The sequence below is a fragment of the Pelobates fuscus genome, chromosome 2 (genome assembly GCF_036172605.1).
Source record: "Pelobates fuscus isolate aPelFus1 chromosome 2, aPelFus1.pri, whole genome shotgun sequence".
In the NCBI taxonomy this organism is placed as follows: domain Eukaryota; kingdom Metazoa; phylum Chordata; class Amphibia; order Anura; family Pelobatidae; genus Pelobates; species Pelobates fuscus.
Window position 1 is genome coordinate 235702464 of NC_086318.1, and position 21687 is coordinate 235724150.

Sequence of the window (21687 nt, forward strand, 5' to 3'; positions counted from 1 at the left end):
CAATACATCCCAGGGGCCATAGTCACATCACAGGAGGCTGGCCATCAGTCTTCTCCAATGCCCAGTGGCGAGGCTGGTTCCGCCACACACATCTCTAGTGGCAGTCAACTACAGCAAGGGTGGCCTAACATGGAGTCTACTTTTTTGGTAGCCATTCCACAAGATCCCAATTATCCCAATCCCAGCAAATTCATTGTTTAAAAATTAAGGGTATTTCTTCTTTAGAAGTGCCCCCATAGATAATTTTTTTTTTTTTAAAGGACAGAAAAAGCTTTCATTTAATATCCTATATGTATACCCAACACAACATTACCTGTAAATTAAATGTCACAAATTACATTTTTTTCCAATAATTTTTTACACATATAGTGCAACAAATTAAAAAAAACTCATATACCAACACCAACACAAACGCTATACTAGCCATAATAAATGCTACAATACCCCTTAACCAATGCTTACACTAACTCTAACTGTACATCTACATCCCTTACCTTAGCCTAAAATGAACCCTACAGCCATATCTAACCAACAAAATCTTAACCAACCATAAATCTAACCCAAACTCTGCGACTAACTCTAAACCTAACTAAAGGAAACTCTGCTAATATCAATTCAGATATTAGAGGATAAGTTTCCAATTTAACACAGCAGATAGTGGTCTGTAACCACCATTTACTGGTCGCTTTCATAATTACACTCGCTATAATTATGAATAGAGCCTGCTTTCCAAGCCCAGTAGAGTACACAATAAGCTGGAAGACCCCAAGTCTGCAGCCCAGAAACACAACAGCTGAATGCGATCGCACAGCCGCAGTTTTCTGAACGGAGTTAAAGGGCTCTATGCAGCTCTCATTTCAAGTGCTGCATAGAGCTCATCAATCAGCCTGTGGCCACTAAAAATGGCTCCAGATGATTAAGAACCCCAGGTATCCATTAATACCTGGGTTTAATGGTCTGAGTAGGATTTAACTCTGTTCATACCGCAATTTTTACATAAACATTTAAAAGCCAATTTAAAGAGCTGCATGCAGGTCTGACTAGATTGATCTAGATTGATACCTGGGGCTTCATGGGATTTAGCACTGCTCAGGCCAAATATGCAGAGTCTTCCATGCCATCCTAGATACATTTAAAGGACACTATAGTCACCAGAACAACTACAACATAATGCATTTGTTCTGGTTAGTATACCATGTCTCTGCAGCCTTTTTTCTGTAAACTCTGTTTACATTGCTCCCAAGGTACCACTTCAGTGGCCACTCCTCAGATGGCCACTGGAGGTGCGTCCTGGGGCAGTGCTGCACAATGTGCAGCTCTGATATACAGTGTCTCCAGGTGGGGCCACTGCTGGCAGACCCTCATGGCGCTGGAGATAAGGTAAGCCTTCGTACCCTTTAAGGGGGGAAAGTGGGGGCATTGGTTTAACCACTATAGCATCAGGAGTACGTTTGTGTTCCTGACCCTATATAGTGTTCCTTTAACCCCTTAAGGACCAAACTTCTGGAATAAAAGGGAATCATGACATGTCACACATGTCATGTGTCCTTAAGGGGTTAAGCCAACTCTGAGTAAGACAACGCGGAATGTACTATGTTACTAAGGGGTTAAGGTGAATATGCGCATCTTCCATTGTGTGAATGGGAATTAGGGGATGCATGTATGATACAAGTGCATGTTCCTATGTATAAAGACAATTGATTTAGGCTTACCCAGAATCCTTGGTTTCCACCTGGAAATAAGGAACCGCAGAAGTGATTTCATACTCCCAGCTCACAGTAGTAAACAAATTGTATGATTTTATGGTCACGTTAAATGGTGGAGAAACTGTACAGAGAAAAAAAAAATAGAACACTACAGACAATCCATTTATTTAACAATAAGGAAACAAAAAGAAAAAACACAAAACACTTAAAAGAACATGTTTTGCATAAATCAGTTAAATAACAATCTATATTACATATATTTAAGACAATAAAAAGTATGAACTGCTGTCATACATGAGTGCAGATCTTCTATCAGGCTCTCTCATAACTGAAATAATGTAACGATCTGTAAGGTAAGTACAAAGGCTTTGTTTCGCTTGCAGAGAATTTTAAGTGCTGTTGAGTGCTGAACTAGATATCCCATAAATGCCTACTAGACAGGAGTTTACAGCATATGCAGAGCAAATAGAAACATTATGGGACTATCACAAGTGGCTGAATGATTCAGCTATTTCTTCGTGTGAAAAGAACTTATTGCAAAAGCTTTCTATTTTAAAAATTTGCAGCAAAAGAAAGAACTTCAAAATGCATAATTTTCGGATTCCTACATTTCTTTTTCAATGGGAGTCTGTAGAAAGATGTGATCTGAAAAGGTTTGCCTCCAATATCCTTGAGAGAATTATGTACACAAGATTGGTTGATTCCTTGAATCCAAATCTTTGCTCAACTGGCTTCAGTCTGGATTCTGCACTCAAAACTGACCTAACCAAAGAATCCAATGATTTAATTACTGCTAAATCCAGTGGTCACTACTCTATCCTAATTCTCCTTTATGCTGCTTACGACACTGTTGATCATAAACAACGTCTTCTCATCCTCTGTAATCTCGAAGGATGGCTATTTCTCTTCTCAGCAACCCCTCTCTGTCTGTATTACCAAAGGTTCTGTCTTCGGTCCCCTTACTATTCTCAATCTATATATCCTGCCTTGGTAGACACATCAGCTCATATGGTTTCACCTATAGCATCTATGTGGATGACATGCAAATCTGTTCTCTCCTGATCTCTAGTCATTCCTCTTTACTCGGGTTTCTGACTGCCTCTCTGCTATTTCTAACTGGATGGCTGTTCATTTTATTAAACGTAACCTTTTCAAAACAGAACTTTGCGTCTTTCCACTTGAAATTCAATACCATCAGCTCAACCTCACAGGTTCGCTGCCTGGGTGTTCTCTTTGACGCCAACCTCTTCTTATTTCCTCATGTCCTATCACTTGCCAAATCCTGCTGCTTTCATCTCAAAAACCTAGCTTGCATCCTCCCCCATCTAAAGCTAAATGCTGCTAAGGTGCTAGTTCATGCCGCTATTATCGCTCGCCTTGACTACTGCAGGCCGCTTTTCAACATCTTACGCATTCCACCTGGCCTAGTTACAGTCTAAAATAATGTGACGGTGAGGCTCATCCTTATGTCCACATGCACCTCCCATGCACCTCTTCCCTCCTCAATCATTCCTTAAACTGGCTTTCCATAAGATTTAGGGCTCAAATTAAAATTCTGGTGCTTGCTTACAAAACTTTACATAACACTACATACCTATTCTCACTAATAAACAAAATCGCATCCAGGCCCCTAAACTGCGCCAAAGATCAACGTATATTCTCTGTTTGTACTCACACCTCTAAAGACGGCCTTCAAGACTTCCCTAGGGCAGCCGTGTTCCCTTCCCTGTTCTATTAGACTCCTGGCCAGTCTCAGTTTCTTCAAAATGTCATTAATAACTCACTTCCGTAGGAAAGCATATCAATTGAACTGTTAACAGCTTTGTTTGCCCGCACCTTGGTAACCCACCCTACGTGCTCTGCTGCAACTGTGTGATCCGAAAAACTAACCCTTCACTGTAAATTATTCCAGCATCCTACTTTTTCCCTTATTCTAGCAACCTACTTTTTCTTGATGGACTGGCCCACCGGGATACCGGGGAATTTCCCGGTGGGCCGGTGCACTTGGGGCCGGCAGTGCAGCATTTGATACATTTATTTTTCCCTCCTGTGAGTTTTTGTTTGGGGGCTGGGGCAGATAATTACAGAGGTGGCTGTTACACATACAGAGGTGGCAACCGGCTGCAGCAGGGAGGAGTGAGAGTCTCTCCCACATTGCCAGCCCCTGCAATTGCCCCCCCCCCCCCCCTCAGCCTCAGCCTCAGCCTGGTGAACTTTCACACAGGAAGAGGAAGTACAGGAAGCACCTGATCAGGATCCACATTGCCAGTGACAGGTAATTGTATGATTGATACTGAAAGAGTGAGAGAGAGAGAGAGAGAGAGAGAGTGTGTATCAGCTAGCTTGTGGTGAGCTTGTAGTGTGCTTGTGTATATCAGTGAGCTTGTAGTGTGCATCAGTGAGCTTGTGGTGTGCTTGTGTAGATCAGTGAGCATCAGTGAGCTTGTAGTGTGTATCAGTGAGCTTGTGTATTTGTCAGTGAGCTTGTGTATTTGTCAGTGAGCTTGTGTATTTGTCAGTGAGCTTGTGTATTTGTCAGTGAGCTTGTGTATTTGTCAGTGAGCTTGTGTGTTTGTCAGTGAGCTTGTGGTGTGCTTGTGTGTATCAGTGAGCTTGTAGTGTGCTTGTATGTGTATCAGTGAGCTTGTGTATTTGTCAGTGAGCTTGTGGTGTGCTTGTGTGTATCAGTGAGCTTGTAGTGTGCTTGTGTATATCAGTGAGCTTGTAGTGTGTATCAGTAAGCTTTTGGTGTGCTTGTGTATATCAGTGAGCTTGTAGTGTGCATCAGTGAGCTTGTGGTGTGCTTGTGTGTGTATCTGTGAGCTTGTGTGTTTGTCAGTGAGCTTGTAGTGTGCTCTTGTATCAGTGAGCTTGTAGTGTGCTTGTGTGTGTATCAGTGAGCTTGTAGTGTGTATCAGTGAACTTGTGTGTTTGTCAGTGAGCTTGTGGTGTGCTTGTGTGTATCAGTGAGCTTGTGTGTATCAGTGAGCTTGTAGTGTGCTTGTGTATATCAGTGAGCGTGTAGTGTGCATCAGTGAGCTTGTGGTGTGCTTGTGTATATCAGTGAGCTTGTAGTGTGCATCAGTGAGCTTGTAGTGTGCTTGTGTATATCAGTGAGCTTGTAGTGTGCATTAGTGAGCTTGTGGTGTGCTTGTGTGTTTGTCAGTGAGCTGGTGGTGTGCTTGTGTGTATATCCATGAGCTTGTAGTGTGATTGTGTATCAGCGAGCTTGTAGTGTGCTTGTGTGTGTATCAGTGAGCTTGTGTGTTTGTCAGTGAGCTTGTAGTGTGCTTCTGTGTGTATCAGTGAGCTTGTGTGTTTGTCAGTGAGCTTGTGATGTGCTTGTGTGTATATCCGTGAGCTTGTAGTGTGCTTGTGTATCAGTGAGCTTGTAGTGTGCTTGTGTATCAGTGAGCTTGTAGTGTGCTTGTGTATCAGTGAGCTTGTGGTGTGCTTGTGTGTGTATCAGTGAGCTTGTGGTGTGCTTGTGTGTGTATCAGTGAGCTTGTAGTGTGCTTGTGTATATCAGTGAGCTTGTAGTGTGCTTATGTGTGTATCAGTGAGCCTGTAGTGTGCTTGTGTGTGTATCAGCTGGCTTGTAGTAAGCTTGTGTTTGTCAGTGAGCTTGTAGTGTGCTTGTGTATGAGCGAGCTTGTAGTGTGCTTGTGTATCAGTGAGCTTGTGTGTTTGTCAGTGAGCTTGTGGTGTGCTTGTTTATCAGCGAGCTTGTAGTGTGCTTGTGTGTATCAGTGAGCTTGTAGTGTGTATCAGTGAGCTTGTAGTGTGCGTATCAGTGAGCCTGTAGTTTGCTTGTGTGTGCATCAGCTGGCTTGTAGTAAGCTTGTGTTTGTCAGAGAGCTTGTAGTGTGCTTGTGTATCAGCGAGCTTGTAGTGTGCTTGTGTGTGTGTCAGTGAGCTTGTGTGTGTGTCATTGAGCTTGTGTGTGTGTCAGTGAGCTTGTAGTAAGCTTGTGTGTATCATTGAGCTTGTAGTGTGCGTGTGTATCAGTGAGCTTGTAGTGTGCTTGTGTGTGTATCAGTAAACTTGCCTGTAATAAGCTTGTTTGTGTCAGTTTGACTGTTGTGAGTTTGCGTATGGGTCAAGAAGCTTGTGTGTGTTGGTGTGCTTGTGTGTGTCAGTGAGCTTGCCTGTAGAAAGCTTGTGTGGGTCAGAGAGCTTCTGTGCGTCAGTGAGCTTGTGTGGGTCAGAGCACTTCTGTGTTTGTCTCTAGTGTGCTTGAGTGAATGTCAGTGAACTTGTGTACGGCAGTAAGCTTGTCTGTAGTGAGCTTGTGCATGTGTCAGAGAGCGATTGTGTGTATCGGTGAGCTTGTCTGTAGTGAGCTCTTTTGTGTCAGTGAGCTTTTCTGTAGTCAGTGTGTGTGTGTGCCATTGAACTAGCGTGATTTATTAATGTGGAACATCCTTTTAATATATATATTTTCTGAAATTATACAATTGACACACTGATGCCGATATGCTGATATCGGCATGGAGTGTTTCTCTGCTCACAGAATTGTCCCCAAGCAGAGCCAGTCACAACGGACAGAGGGCGTTCTGGAGGGTGGCGGTTATAGCACTGTAACACCCATGGATCATCTAAAGCGAGGGGCTGCAGGTAAGACAAAAGTCTTCTTCAAAGTACATACATATAAACAATACAAGCATACTATGTGAAACAATGAATTAGAGGACTGGAATATTTTTTTTCCAGGGCTGCTTTCTGTTCCCAGTCCGGCCCTGCTCCCATGCCACTTTAGCCCACTCCCTCGTTTGAGCAGGACACTCAACACCCTTTGTTCCTGTACGTCCAACTCATATGTTAGTCCACCTATTGTCAACTTGTATGTTAGTCCACCTATTGTAAAGCGTTGCAGAATTTATTGCACTTTATTAATAATAATATTTAATAATAATAACAATAATGTTATACAATTCAGATTGTGTCTGGCAGCACTGTATGTATTTTACATTTTCTATTTTCCATTCTACATTAAAACAGACTATTGTAATAAAAATATAAACTTACTTTTTCTTGCATTGTCATTTTGTAAATCTAAGCATATTTCTTTTGATTTCTCTCCAGTTACAGAGAAGTGCTTTGATGTGCCTTGTGCTGAAAGACAGATAGTTTCCTCTTGCTCTGTAGGTACTATATAGGCAGTACAACCCACGCTGTCACATTCTTCAGGGACATACTAAAATAAGAAAATGCATTAAGATAGCTAAAGAACAAGTCCGAGTATGATGAAAAATGTCCCCCTTTTAAGAATAGAAATAAAATATTTAAAGTTAATTATGCATGCATACTAGACATAGAGGAAGAAAGTCCATCCTTGGTGGTCTAAGAGGTAACGAAGAGTAGATATCTGTATCTTTACCTTAATCTCAACTGATATGGAAAATATTAGACCAGCAACATGGGTAGTTCTGAGTTCTGTGCAGTTTTCATGGTTCCCAGTAACATACTGGCAGCCAGCAGCTACATCGTACCGAACAAAATAAAAATAAAATAAGAACACTAACTTAGGCCAGGTTTTGAGACTAAAGTGGGTTGTCTACTTTGCAAATAGTATGCGTTGATGGGGTAATCCTTATTCCAGGCTGCCACACAGTCTCAAAAGCAACATAACCAAACTGGCAAATTTCAATGTGTAAAAACTAAAATGGGCCATTCCTATATTTGACCCTGTAACTTTCCTAAACCCCATAAAACCTTTACAGGGGGTATGGTTTTTATTGTGAGTCTCTGCTGAACTCAAATAGGTTTTGGAGCAGTCACACATAATGACAATTATATAAAGTGGAAGTGCTGTTGTTGCATGAAAAATGCAAAACACAAATATTAATACTAGCTTTGTCCAGGGTTCATGACTAAGTGGCTACTAAAAAAGACTGGACATACCCCATTTTGAATACCATGGGTTGTCTTCTTTTGCAAATTGTATGCCATGATGGGGTTAATTTTCATTTCTGGACTGTCATATGGTCTCAAAGGCAACATAGGCCAAGCAAACCAAACTGGCAAATTTCTGATGTGTAAAAACTGAAAAAGAGAGAGCTCTATATTTAACACTAACTTTCAAAAACCACATAAAGCCTGTACATGGGGGGTACTATTATATTAAGGAGACATTGTTGAACACAAATATGTGTCATTTGTTGAAGTAAAAGCTAACAGAACATTCACAATTAAAATGCCACAAAGAACCAATAAGAAAAAAAAAATCTTAATTTCTCATACTTTTTTAGATTTTATTCATAATATATTATGGTTCATATGTGAATAGTTGATGTGAAATTAAATCCCTGTTTCTGCTGAAGAAAATTATATATAAGAAGTGTGGGTGCACTTAATATGAAAGAGGTGCATTATGGTTTAACATACATATAACTCAAATTCTAGGCTTTTTTACGTTTTGTTTTGATCAGAATGTGTACAATTGCCTCTGTCCTTAACCCCTTAGTGACGAATGACCGACCCGGTCCGTCATGCCGGGCAAGCAGTTAACGCCGGATGACGGACCGGGTCCGTCATGCGCTAAAGTTAACCCCAGATCGCTGCAATCATGCTGCAGGGACTTCTGATCCGCCTCCCAGCTCTTCCGCGTCCAGAGTGAAGTGCAGGGAGACAGATCAGCAGTGATCATCTCCCTGGGTACCCATTTTAAATAAAAATGGACCCCTTCCCTGCCAATTGATCACTGACTACAGTGGCAGGGACTACATTTTACTGTGATCTGATTTTTTATTTTTTTTAACCCCTGGGGGTCAACTTATTTTTTGTAACCCTCAGGGGTTAATTTTATTAATCAGTTTAAATATATTAACATTATATATTTAGCTAGCTTGGGTGGGTGAAAGTTAGTGGGGAATTTGGTGTTAGGCTTTGGTAACGTTAAAAAAATAAATTAATTAATTAAGAAATTGGTTTAAAAAGTTTGAAAAAGTTAAAAAAAGTTTTAATAACGTTTAAAAAAAAGTTAAATATCCCACCCCTCTCTACCCAGTCCTAAAACCTTTATCAAAAAAAGTTTCAAAATCCCACCCCCTCTACCCAGTCCTAATAAAAATTAACCCCTTCCCTGCCAGTTGATCACTACCCACAATGATCAAAATACAGATCACAGTATTATACTGTTATCTGATTATTATTTTTTTAACCCCTTAGGGTTAACTTTTAATGTTTTTTTTTAACCCTCAGGGCCTCAATTTATGTAATTAATTTAAATAATTTAAAATTATATACTTTTCTAGCTGGGGTGGGTGGGAGTTATGGGAAATTGGGAAATTTACTGGTAGTGCTGCTTACTGCTAGTTAGGGGTCAACGGTAAAAAAAAAGTTTATAAAAATTTTAAATGTGTAAAAAAAGTTTTAAGAAAGTTGAGGAAAGGTTAAAAAAAATGTAATAAGCAAAAAAAGTTTAAAACAGAGTTTTAAAAAGTACAAAACGTTTAAAAAAAAAAGTAAAAAAAATACATTTACAAAAAAAAATACATTAAAAAATGCACATGGAACAAACTAGAGAAAAAAAATTGCCTTTTGAATTACCCAAGGGTGTATTTTTTTTTAATAAATAGTACGTTTTCGTGGGGAATTTTGAATAACCAAACCAGCTAAACTACTCCAAAACAGAACATGGAAAAAAGCGTAAAACTTCAAAGTTAGTAAAAAACTGGCTGCGTCTCAAATGTACCCCTTCCATGTCCACATATAGCTGGCAAAGGTACATATGGGGGTATTTCTGCACTCAGATGACATAGCTGAGAAACATATGAAGTATTATACAGTCGTAGCATGCATAGGGTTTGCACAATATACTGTGCAAACTCACTTTGTGTGTCAAAAAGGCAAAAAAAATGCTTATTACCACTACACTTGGTACAAGCTAGCCGAAAAATGATCCCACGCTAAGGTTCAAAATATGCCTTTTGAAATACCCTGGGATGCCTTCTTTAAGAAATGGTATGCCTTTATGGTGTAGCTGGAATATGTAGCTTCATCAAGTGCTCCAAAGTGGGACACGAACGCATCAAAAACCTCCATGAAAATTCACACTTAAAAACCTGAACTTGTCACGTCTCTTTTACAGCGCGGTAACTTCACAAAATAGTGTTTAGGTCATACATTGGGCATATTGTTTTACTCAGAAGATGTAACCGAGCATAATTTGGGTTTTTTTTATGACAGTAGTACATATCAAGTGTAAGAAATACTTTTTCCCCCCTCACCACAAACATTGACATAAATTGGTGAAAAAATGGTGACAAGTTAAGGCACAATATAAATCATATAAGATCCCCTGCTATAATACCCTAAAATGAGACATAGGCCCGTCAAATCCATCTACGAAAATTCTAACTATAGAAACTGAAATAGGCTAGCTCTTATATGGCATTGTAGCTTAACAAAAAAGTGTCAAATGCGTACAATGGGACTATAGTTATGCAATGCAATTTTAGCAGAGATTGGCGATGAAATGGCTACGTAAAAAGTGTCAAACTAACATTAGGTAAATAGCCTGTGATGTCTACTTTATATAAATATATGCTTTTGTGTGGCAATTTTTTTTTCTGTGATGGCTACTAAACCTACAAGACAAACATACCATATATACTCGAGTATAAGCCGAGTTTTTCAGCAAATTTTTTGTGCTAAAAAACCCCAACTCGGCTTATACTCGAGTCAATTGTCTGTATTATGGCAATTTGCATTGCCATAATACAGACTGGGGCTGGCAGAGCTGTAACTTACCTGTTCTGCAGCTCCTGTCAGCTCTCTCCTCCTCCGCGCCGTCCGTTCAGCACCTCGGTCAGCTCCCAGTGTAAGTCTCGCGAGAGCCGCAGCTCTCGCGAGATTTACAGTGTGAGCTGACAGAAGAGCTGACCGGACGGCGCGGAAGAGGAGAGAGCTGACAGGAGCTGCAGGACAGGTAAGTTACAGCTCTGCCAGCCCCCCACTGAACTACCAATGCTGGACCACCAGGGAAGGAGAGCCCCCCTCCCTGCCATATATCAAGCAGGGAGGGGGGACGAAGAAAACATAGTAATAATAAATTTTTTTTTTAATTAAATAATAAAAAAATAATAATAATTAAACTTAATAAAAAAATTAAAATAATAAAAACATTTAAAAAAAATTGCCCACACCCCACCAAGGCTCTGCAACACACACACACACCACTCATACACACACTGCACTCATACACACACTGCACTCATACACACACTGCACTCATACACACACACAGCACTCATACACACACAGCACATACACACACTGCATTCGTACACACACACTGCACTCGTACACACACACTGCACTCGTACACACACACTGCACTCGTACACACACACTGCACTCGTACACACACACTGCACTCGTACACACACACTGCACTCGTACACACACACTGCACTCGTACACACACACTGCACTCGTACACACACACTGCACTCGTACACACACACTGCACTCGTACACACACACTGCATTCGTACACACGCTGCATACTCATACACACGCTGCATACTCATACACACGCTGCATACTCATACACACACGCTGCACTCATACACACACGCTGCACTCATACACACACGCTGCACTCATACACACACGCTGCATTCATACACACACGCTGCATTCATACACTCACACTGCATTCATTATACACACACTGCATTCATTATACACACACTGTAAATAAATATTCAATTAATATATTTTTTTTAGGATCTAATTTTATTTGGAAATTTACCAGTAGCTGCAGCATTTCCCACCCTAGTCTTATACTCGAGTCAATAAGCTTTCCCAGTTTTTTTGGGTAAAATTAGGGGCCTCGGCTTATATTCGGGTCGGCTTATACTCGAGTATATACGGTACCAACTTCTAAAATTGTTGCAAATTTTAATTTTATTTTAGTCCTTGTATTTTGTGACCTGTAACTTTCAAAATAAGCTGAAATCCTATACATATAATGTACTCTATAAATCAAGACACATAAATGAATTTATTTTGAATAACTTTTTCTAAGCTGGACATATTATGCACACGCTATTATTGCCAAAACTTACAAAAAAAAAAAAGTCTTCAAGTTTTGGGCATTTTTTTTATTATTAATGAGAATGTATCTATGGGTATGTGACATCAAATTTAAGCCCTGTTTGCCCTCTAAAAAAAAAAAAAACAACAGTATATAATACGTGTTGGTGCAATAAATGACAGATGCAAATTGCGTTTGGACACAAACAGCAAAAGATGCAAAAATGGCTTGTGTCCTTAAGGGTAAGACAAGCGTCTGAAGCGGTGTCCTTAGGGGTTTAAAGGCTAAAGGGATATTTTTGCATCTAACTTTTTTAATTGTTAGCATAATGAAACAGTTTTGGTGTATAGATCATGCCCCTGCACACTAACTGCTTAATTCTCTGCCAATCAGACCTAGCCACAACTCCCCTGCATGTAACTCATACAGCATTCACAAAAATGCTTTCATTTTCAAATAAATCTTACAGCACAGCATGTCTACATTAAGATGTTTTTAGCTACTGCTCCATTAATTGAACTTTGATCATACAGAGAAAACTGCTGCAGGATCTAGCAGGCAATTAATAGAGCAAGAGAAAATAAATTCTAATTTAAACACACTGTTCAAATAAAGGAGAGCTCTCTCTTTTAGGAAGTGTTTAATGAGGATGTGTGAGACATAGCCAAGGTACATATGGCTAGAACTGCATAAACAAAGACTGCAGAGGGGAATGACCTAAAAAAAACCAAAACCCCAAAAAACAAAACAACTTCATGAAGAAGTCTGAATGGCACGGTAACAAACATTTCTGCAAATGGGGCCATTCAGACTTCTGAATTTACTTTTTTTTTCATTCCCATTTTTTTTTCCATTAGTTCTGTCTGGAAATACAGATTCTTATTTGGCCTTTTTGAAGCTGAAGAACAGAAGAAAGAAAACTTCTGATGCAAGTAAGTATAATTTTTAATTTTTTGTAGGGTTTAGATTTATATTTAGGTTAATTAATAGGTTAGGTGGGGGAGTAGGTAGAGCTATTTATTCTTATAATTGGTGGATAGGGATTGGGGACCCTAGCCACTAGTGGGGGCATACTACGATGGGGAAAGGTGAACAATGGTATGCCCACCCCCCTAATGTATCAGCCAACCCCATGAACAGAGGCTCGAGAAACACTAGATCCTCCACCTGACTATTATTCTTTGGGCGTGTGGGTCGTGTGACTGGGCCCTATCCCCTGATTAGTATTACTATTAGGGCCTCTGCCACCAAGGGGTGGGTACCAGAAAGGCGGGAAAGATCACTAGGTCCTCCCCTTGAAATATATAATTGATCCTACTTGCTGACCACAGGTGTGGGCACCATGTTCATCACAGTTATGGCTACCCAGTCACTACTTTTAAACATTACGTATAAATACAGATGTGGGCACAGAAAGGTAACTACCTCCATTATAGTAACATATTGAGCCTCATAGTAGATTTATTTGTAACTTTTTCTCTTGTGGCTGGGTTATTTGAATAATAATTCAACAGCAAAAATAAAGCCTCAGCATAAAATTTGTAGCTCACCTCAGATGTTTTATTTCCACGTATATACACAACATATTTAAAATCTTCATAAAAGTCCCCTATGGTCTTTTTCCTCTTTTCCGTTGAGGGTGTGGTAGGGTGCCATATATCCAAAACAATTTTATTATTTTCCACTGTAGCATTGAGAGTAGGTGGGCCAATAATGCCTAGGAAAAAAAAAGAAAAAAAAAAACTTCTGGTAAACCATAGCTAAGAGTATCAGAAAATGAAACATGATGCTGACAAAAATCCTGACAAAGAGAGCAAAGTATCTCTCTCCTGCTTGCAGAAACAGTCAGTGGATTTGTATGGTACTGAATAAAAAGTACAAGAAACTCCATTCATGTAAAAGAGCTATAAAACTGCCTGTCCCAAATAATTCCCCTGCTCAGAATCAGACGCTTCCCAATAAAAATATGTATACTGCAGGTCTAAAAGATGTATAAGTGGTATGGATTATAAAAGTCACCATAAGGACAGGTCCAAAAATAATTTATTAATTCAACTCCAATTCAATGCAGTGGAAAATTATCTAGTTATAGGGAAGATTTTAGGTCTGCCATTATATCAGACAACATGCTGAGGGCAGCTAAATAAGTCCCATTACAATGTGTCAAAGTCAAGTGGTGAGACTGGAGATGCTTGGCCTATATTGGGTAAGGTACTTTGAGTAAAAGGCTTAACCCCTTAAGGACACATGACATGTGTGACATGTCATGATTCCCTTTTATTCCAGAAGTTTCATCCTTAAGGGGTTAAAGGGACACTAGTCACCAGAACAACTACAGCTTATTGCATTTGTTCTGGTGAGTAGAATCATTCCCTTCAGGCTTTTCGCTGTCACCACGGTCTTTTCAGAGAAAATGCAGTGTTTACATTACATCCTACCTTGACTGGCCACTCCTCAGATGGCTGCTAGAGGTGCTTCCTGGGGCAGTGCTGCACAGTGTGACTGCCATTCAGTGTCTCCACCATCTGCATGGAAACATTGAACTTTCCTCACTGATTCAATGCATTTCTATGAGAAGATGCTGATTGGTCAGGGCTGTGTTTGACTTGTGCTGGCTCTGCCCCTCAACTTCCCCTTGACAGTCTCAGCCAATCCTATGGGGAAGCATTGTGATTGGCTCAGATCACCACTTCTGATGATGTCAGCAGACAGAGGCAGTTCACAGGCAAACAGGGGCAGAGCCAAGAGCTGCAGACTTGAATACAAGTACGATTTTACTAGATTTAGGGAGGCAAGAAGGGGCCAGGGGGGAGAGATGGTGGTTTCAACACTACAGGGTCAGGAACACATGTTTTTGTTAATGACCCTATAGTACTCCTTTAAGGGGAATATCTATTCTTCTAAAAGAAAGCAGGAAGCAGTGGACAACAACTCTAAAGAAAACACAATCAAAATAGGTAACTCACCATCAATTTTCAAGCAAAAATCTCTTTTTGTGGCATATTCAGATTCTTCTGTTCCAAGAAAAGCTTTTATACGCACATTGTAGAAAACATCAGGCTCTTTAATTTTTTTTGAGAGATCACAGTAGTGCTGTGGAATTCTTTTGCAGTTATTGACAACAGTCCAATTGTCACCAGTTCTAAAATATAAAATGGGAATTATAATCATGCAACTCTCCAAGGGTTTTTCAGTAAACTCCTTAATAAGATTTTAGTGAATTAAATCCAAATTGCAAAAACAGAGGCTAAAATAGCTAAGCTGTGGCTAAAGCCAAGCTTAATATTTTTTCTAAACCAGCTATTTTAGCCTCAGTTTTGCCATTTGATTTAATTAGCCAAAATGTTGTATTTAGTGAATAACACAGAATATATGTAATTTAAATAGAATCTACAGTGACTGAAATACTTTGATAACAAATATTCTCTGTGTGTGGACACACTTGATACTTCTTTCCATTATATTTTTTAAAACAGGATCACCAGATCTTAAAATGAGCCCATCTGAAACTTCAACACAAGGTGTTCATGTGCAGCAACAATCATGTTAAATCTTCGGTTCCCAAGAAGCTTTCAAATCGCTTTCTTCACAGTTTGTACATAAAATGTCACCAAAGTACGGTATATGACATGCAAAGCAGCAATGCAGTTTGCCTTTGACAAGCATAACAGACTTTGTTTTGATGTGCAACACTTAAAGAGACACTATGAACACCATAGCACTACAGCCTGTGAGAGCATGCTCTCTAGAGACTTTTGTCAAACAGTTTTTAAGGAGTTTTCCTAGACCCCAGGGCAAATTGGCACATCAGAATGTTTTAACGTTGATTTGTCAGAAGAAGGGAGATACCTTTGAGTGCCAGTGAGACCTCATATTTTGTCAAACTGAAAGCCGTTTAAACGAAAATTAGCGTGATTAAAACCAAAGCTCCTTGCACCATAGCAGCTACACTAAGGATCATGGCTGCATGCTTTTTTTTTCTTTAAGTTGGAATTATTTACAAATTTCTGCTGAACACACTGAGTATGATACCCTTAAACATACACAGTATACATAGAAAACAAGATGGTTGAGAGTGGAGCAGTATATTAAAAGCTGGTGACTATTTAGGTGATAAACCCCAAATATATATACACAATGTATAGTAGTTGAGAGTAATACTTAATGCAACACTCAGCATTTAAGATATGACCTCCATATGATGTTCCTCAGTACATACAAAAGAGAGAGACATAAAAAATACATAATAGTGTAAATTGTACAGAAATCTCAGGTCTGAACAGTGTTCCCACACAATATACCCTATTTAATGGGCTTAGGAAATACACTGGCAGAATAAAATAGATTTAATTGGGTAAAGAAAGAATTATACAATGAATTTATTAACAAGACATACCGGTATTTAAAAATTTCTAACACATTAAACAAACTGCCTTGTACTAGAGAGAATGGTGAGCTGTTTCACAGGGTTGCGTTCCAGCATAGTGATGCGAGCCGTTGTTAGTCTCCGCCCCATCTGATGACGTCTACACGCTTCGCCGTTAACCCAGCTTCCTCAGGACATTTATGCTGCGGTAGCCATCTTTGGGGAGGGTTTTAAAGCCCTTAGTAATATATTTGGCTTTTCCGATAGGTGCTCTCATAAGTCCTCATTAGCATACCCCCCAAGACGGCATTTGGAGAGTAAACTTAATGTTTCACAGCATAAAGTTCATGTATTAAATGGGTAGAGAATCATATAGCTCTGGCACAATAATAAACACACATAAACTGGCAAAAGGCATTATTACCTATCAGAACGCTCGTATTGGTTGACTTGAACCAACCAATCAGAGCCCTCTGAGTCAAATTGCAGGGCGTGGTAAGGCTTTATAAGCCTTTCCCCGCCCTGCAGAGCGCAGTCTGTGTGGTGCCCTCGCTGGGTAAACATGGATTATTTTTTTTAGCGTCTGAATTTTTTTTCCTGCTTTTTTGGGGGGAGCTGGGGTCTTTTTTTATTTTATAAATTTGACGGGCTTTATGGTTTTTAATCTGGCCTTCTTTGGGGCTGAAAAAAGAAGACTTCAAATGGTAAGTATTTATTTTTAAATAAAGGGACTTAGTTTTATTGCCCCCCCCCCCCTCACTATTTTTAGGCTAAGGGGGTAGGTAGAAATGTGTTTTATTTTTTTGGGGTGAGGGGGGGGGGTGACTAGGGGCTTGGGGACCACTAGTCACCCCCCTCCCAGGATTTTTTATTTTTTTTACATTTAGAGCCAGAGACGACAACAATAGGTACCCCCCCTATTTTCATGTAGGGCCTCCACCTGCCGTCGTGGGTGGGGGCCAAGGGGAGGACAATAGGTCCTCCCCCCATTGTCATTTAGGGCCTCCACCCGCTGCTTATGGGTTGGGGCCAGGACAACAGGTCTCCCTCGCCCCCTCTGTTTTATTTTAGGGCCCACACCCGCCACTCATAGGCAGGGGCTTGGGGGGAAAATAGGTCTCCCCCACTGTTTTATCCTAGGCCCCCCAACATGTCGTTCATGAGTGGGGGCCGGGGAGAGGACAAGAAGTCCTCCAACCCATTGTCATTTAGGGCCCCCACCCGCTGCTCATGGGTCAATAGGCCCCCCCACCTCCCACCCCCCCCCCCCGGCATAGCTAATAGGGGCAGATTAATTACTAATACCAAGTAATTTTTACTTAATATTAGTAAAGTTGGCTGAAAGACCAGTTTTGTTTTTTCAGCCTTGTAGTAGATAGCTCCCTAATACTGTGGGAATTAGTGAGCTGTTTACTACGCGGCTGCATCGAATAGGATCACAATGTAATTTACTCAAATTAAATTCTGATCTGAACAGAAACTACCGAATGCCATTCTAACATGAATGAACAAGCTGTTCATTCAAATAGGATGGAATTCAGTAGTTTCGCCAGCGCCTTATCTATATGACAGGACACTGGGGAATAGTGAAAGGAGGCATCTCAAGATCAGGTGAGAATTGTGAGAAAATTCCTTTGACCGTGAGAAGTGGGTCAAAGCTGGTCACGCGTAGGAAACCTCCACAAGACAAAAGTAGTCCCTACTTTGTCTTATGTTTTAAAGAAAACTAGAGCAGACAGGAACAAAAAAGAAGAACAGATCCTGAGAGAGGGAGAGAAGTGGAAGCGATTGGGGAAAGGTAAGTTCCGCATGACAGTGCCGCTTTAAAGTGTCTTTTAATAAATGGTAAAAATGTAATGTAATAATAATGCCTATAGCAAGAGGCATACGGACATCAGAGTGGGACCATGAGTGGTCATATGGCCCAAAGTTTGACATCGCCTGGACACATGTCAGAAGCTTCTAAGCCTCACCACCCCACTGCTGCAGAGAGCATTCTCCATGGCTGCAAAGTTATGTGTGCATGCCTCAATGTTATTAGAATTAGCAGGTGCTTATTGTTTTTTTTTTATTGAGAGTGAATAGGTGCGTATTTTTTCTGTAGATGTAATTTGGTACATGTACCAGTGAGTGAGTAAGGTCATTACAGCAAAGTGGGGCTCTGCTAAGTACTAAAGATGTTTGCCATGATAGTGGACAAGTCATTATAAATTGCATTTTAAGATACATTTGGGGAAACCACTTGAAGAATTCGTTTCTAGTTCAGTTGCTTTTGTTTGATTTGTTCATATGTTTGTAAATGTTGATTTTAATTGAGGGTTGAATAATTTTGATTACAACTGTATATACAAAACACAAATTATGTAACATTACGCTTACTTGTAATTCTTGATTTCCACTTGAAAATAAGGACTCACAGAAGTTATTTTATACTCCCATTGTATAGTAGTATTAAAGTTATATGATTTAATTTCCAGATTAAATGGTAGAGGAACTGGAATTAAGAGAAGAAGAAAAAAGAATCAGTTTATTTGGAAACAAAGCTTTATATTTGCATTAACCTCTTAATGACGGAGGCAATTCTACAAATTCTGATCAAAACAAAACGTAAACAAAACAAAACTTGGATTCGGACTGTCTGTTCAAGCATAATCCACCTCTTTCATTTTAAAAGCACTCACACTTATTAGATATAATTTTGTTCAGGAGAAACAGATCTTTCCTTTCCCATCAAATATTCATATATGGAACTATTTTATTTGAATAAAATCTAAAAGAGCGTCATTTTAACCGTGCATATCATAACACTGTTAGCTTTTACTTCAATAAAATACACATTTGTATTCAGCAATGTCTCATGAATACAACAGTGCCTATCATGTGCAGGATTTAAGGGTTTTTGGAAACTTACAGGGTCATATATAGGGCATTCCCCTTTTCAGCTTTTATAGAATTGAAATTAGATTGGCTTTCTAGGCCTATGTTGCCTTTGAGACCATATGGCCGCCCAGGAATGAAAATTACCCACATGCAGACGACCCAGGGTGTTCAAAATAAGTGTATGTCCAATCTTTTTTAGTAGCCACTTAGTCACAAACACTGGCCAAAGTTATTGTTCAGATCATTTTTATGCATTTTTCCACACACAAACTGCACTTTCACTGATGATGTTGTGATATGTTTTACTGTTTTGAAGCACTTATATTTGTATTCAGCGAATTCTCCCGAGTACAACAGTCCCCCCCCCCTTAATTATGTCAAAAGATTACATAAATATACATATAGAATGTGTGTGTGTATATTTTATATATATATATATATATATAAATATAAATATATTTCACTTAAGCTGTGTGTAATCAATGTCCTATAAAAGAACATTAAACACCTGTCCACATTCTCTTGCTAAAAGTCCACTATTGACTTAAACATTGAACTTGTGTGCCAACTTATGTTACACTGATCTAAGTGTGTGTATGTATATATATATATATATATATATATATATATATATATATATATATATATAATATATAAGTATATGGTTAATAAATTGTGTGTGTTGATTTATGCTGATCCGGATCATGCCAATCCGGACATGGCTAAGGGCCTGATTTGCTGCAGGGGACTGCCTAGGTTAAAGCCCACCTTTTTCAGGACACCATGGAACACCCTGAGGCATTTAGGGGTTAAATGCAAAGTATGGTCTGATTATTAGTTTAAAAGAATCAAAAGGAAAAATACAAGGATGTTAGGTGCTTGCTTTACGGTCAATAATGCATAAGTCTGAAATCCAACATCGCTGAATACAGAGCATAAATATTAGATACTAAAAGGATCACACTTTATTTTGAATAAATAACATCACTGTATATTATTTTACCAATATCTGAGTGATTCTATCAGTAACTGCTGTTAAAGAGTCACAGTCATCCAACCCCTTCCCATTAGCATTTCATGAATATAAAATCTATATGAAATACTTACATTGACTGTGTTGGAATTTCACTACAATAACAGTTAAATACCACTAATCCTTCTCACAAATAAACACTGAATTTGATGCTTCCAAACAGCTTCATATGTTTTGTGATGACTTCTGAGATGCTAGAGGTAATAGCTTTATATAACAGAAAGCCAACAGCTGAAACGCCTTGTTGTACATATAAAACAGCACTGATATATAAAATAGAGAAAGCATCAGCTACTTCCTAGTTTGGGGAATCCAACATAGACTGAAGATATACAGAGACAAATGTATATTTTTATTATTCTATTATTTCATGTATTGTTTTGCAAATTTTATTGCAATCTCTGTGCTACACATAAGGAAGTATCACTTGTTTATATATCTAGGTTGCTCCTCACAATGTTGGTGTTGTACTTCAGACAAAGGAATCCTAATGCTTCACATATTCTAGAGTTGGACTAAAACAGGGCTTGACAAATATGGGATTTGTCAGCTTCGGGGAAGGTGAAGGCAGGCGGCAGGCCCGGGGAGGGTTAGGACAGGCGGCAGGCCCGGGGAGGGTGAGCACAGGTGACAGGGTCAGGGTGAAAAGGCCTGGAGTAGAGTGAAGTCAGGCAGCGGGGGAGCTGTAATCTTCTTTCTCTGCTTTCCCGCATGCCCTTCAGTGATGCATCACTAAACAGCTCGCAAGGAAGCTGAGCAAGAAGAGCTTTAAGATGATCAGAGCATCCCCACTAGACCCCAGGGAAAGACGATCCACTCCAGCTTTTCCAAAAGAAGGGACACTGGGTGGACTGACATAAAAAAAAAAAAAAATAATAATAATAAAAAAAATTGTGAGTGTGTGAGAGAATGTGCGTGAGTGTGTAAGTATCAGTGTGTTTGTGCCTGTGAGTGTTTCAAATTAGTGTGTGTCCGTCAGTGTGTGTGTGTGTGTGTGTGTGTACACCTGTCAGTCAGTCATTCAGTAAGTGAGTGTGTGTGTGTGTGTGTGTGTGTCCATCCATCAGTGAGTGTGTGTTTGTTTGTTAAGGTTGCTGGCCTTTTCTCTGAAAAGACAGTGTTCTATTGAGAAACCTGCAGGGACATGCTATAGACACCAGAAACATTACATTAAGCTGTAGTGGTTCTAGGGACTATAGTACCCCTTTAAGAATTGTATTTCTGCCCGGGAAAACCAACAAAAGAAAAAAAAAACTGGCTCCTAACTTATTTTTTAGCTGGCTCCAATATTCAAAGCAAATTTGTCAAGCCAGGTACTAAAAAAAAAGATCTCCATTGGCAATAAATTCAAACTGTAACAAAGGATATCATGAGTCAGCTACTTCCATGGCACCACAAATGTTTCTCCAAGATAAGTTGCCGCACGATATACAGACGCCAACTAGACATTTAGCAATGCATAGTCAGGAAACAGTCAACACAACTTGGAAATACACTGGAAGTTAACATTGTTTCATAAAGAGACAATGGAACTGAGCTTATTATCGTATACAGTGGAACCTCGGAACCTGAACTTAATCCATTCCACAAGGCTGTTTGAGAACCGATTTGTTCGAAAACCAAATAAAAATTTTCCATAAAAATTAATGTAAATTAG

General features: G+C 39.5%; 1 protein-coding gene across 1 annotated transcript in view; it reads right to left on the reverse strand.

Moving 5' to 3' along the window:
* The window catches only part of IFNGR1 (interferon gamma receptor 1), an 81833-nt gene that overhangs the window by 34343 nt on the left and 25803 nt on the right, over positions 1 to 21687 (reverse strand). Inside the window, exons 2-6 of the mRNA XM_063443275.1 lie at positions 18497 to 18611; positions 14718 to 14893; positions 13302 to 13468; positions 6735 to 6903; positions 1713 to 1827 (exon numbers count right to left, since the gene is read on the reverse strand). Of these exons, the coding sequence (XP_063299345.1) occupies positions 1713 to 1827; positions 6735 to 6903; positions 13302 to 13468; positions 14718 to 14893; positions 18497 to 18611 (742 nt within the window). The remainder of the gene's footprint in view (positions 1 to 1712; positions 1828 to 6734; positions 6904 to 13301; positions 13469 to 14717; positions 14894 to 18496; positions 18612 to 21687) is intronic.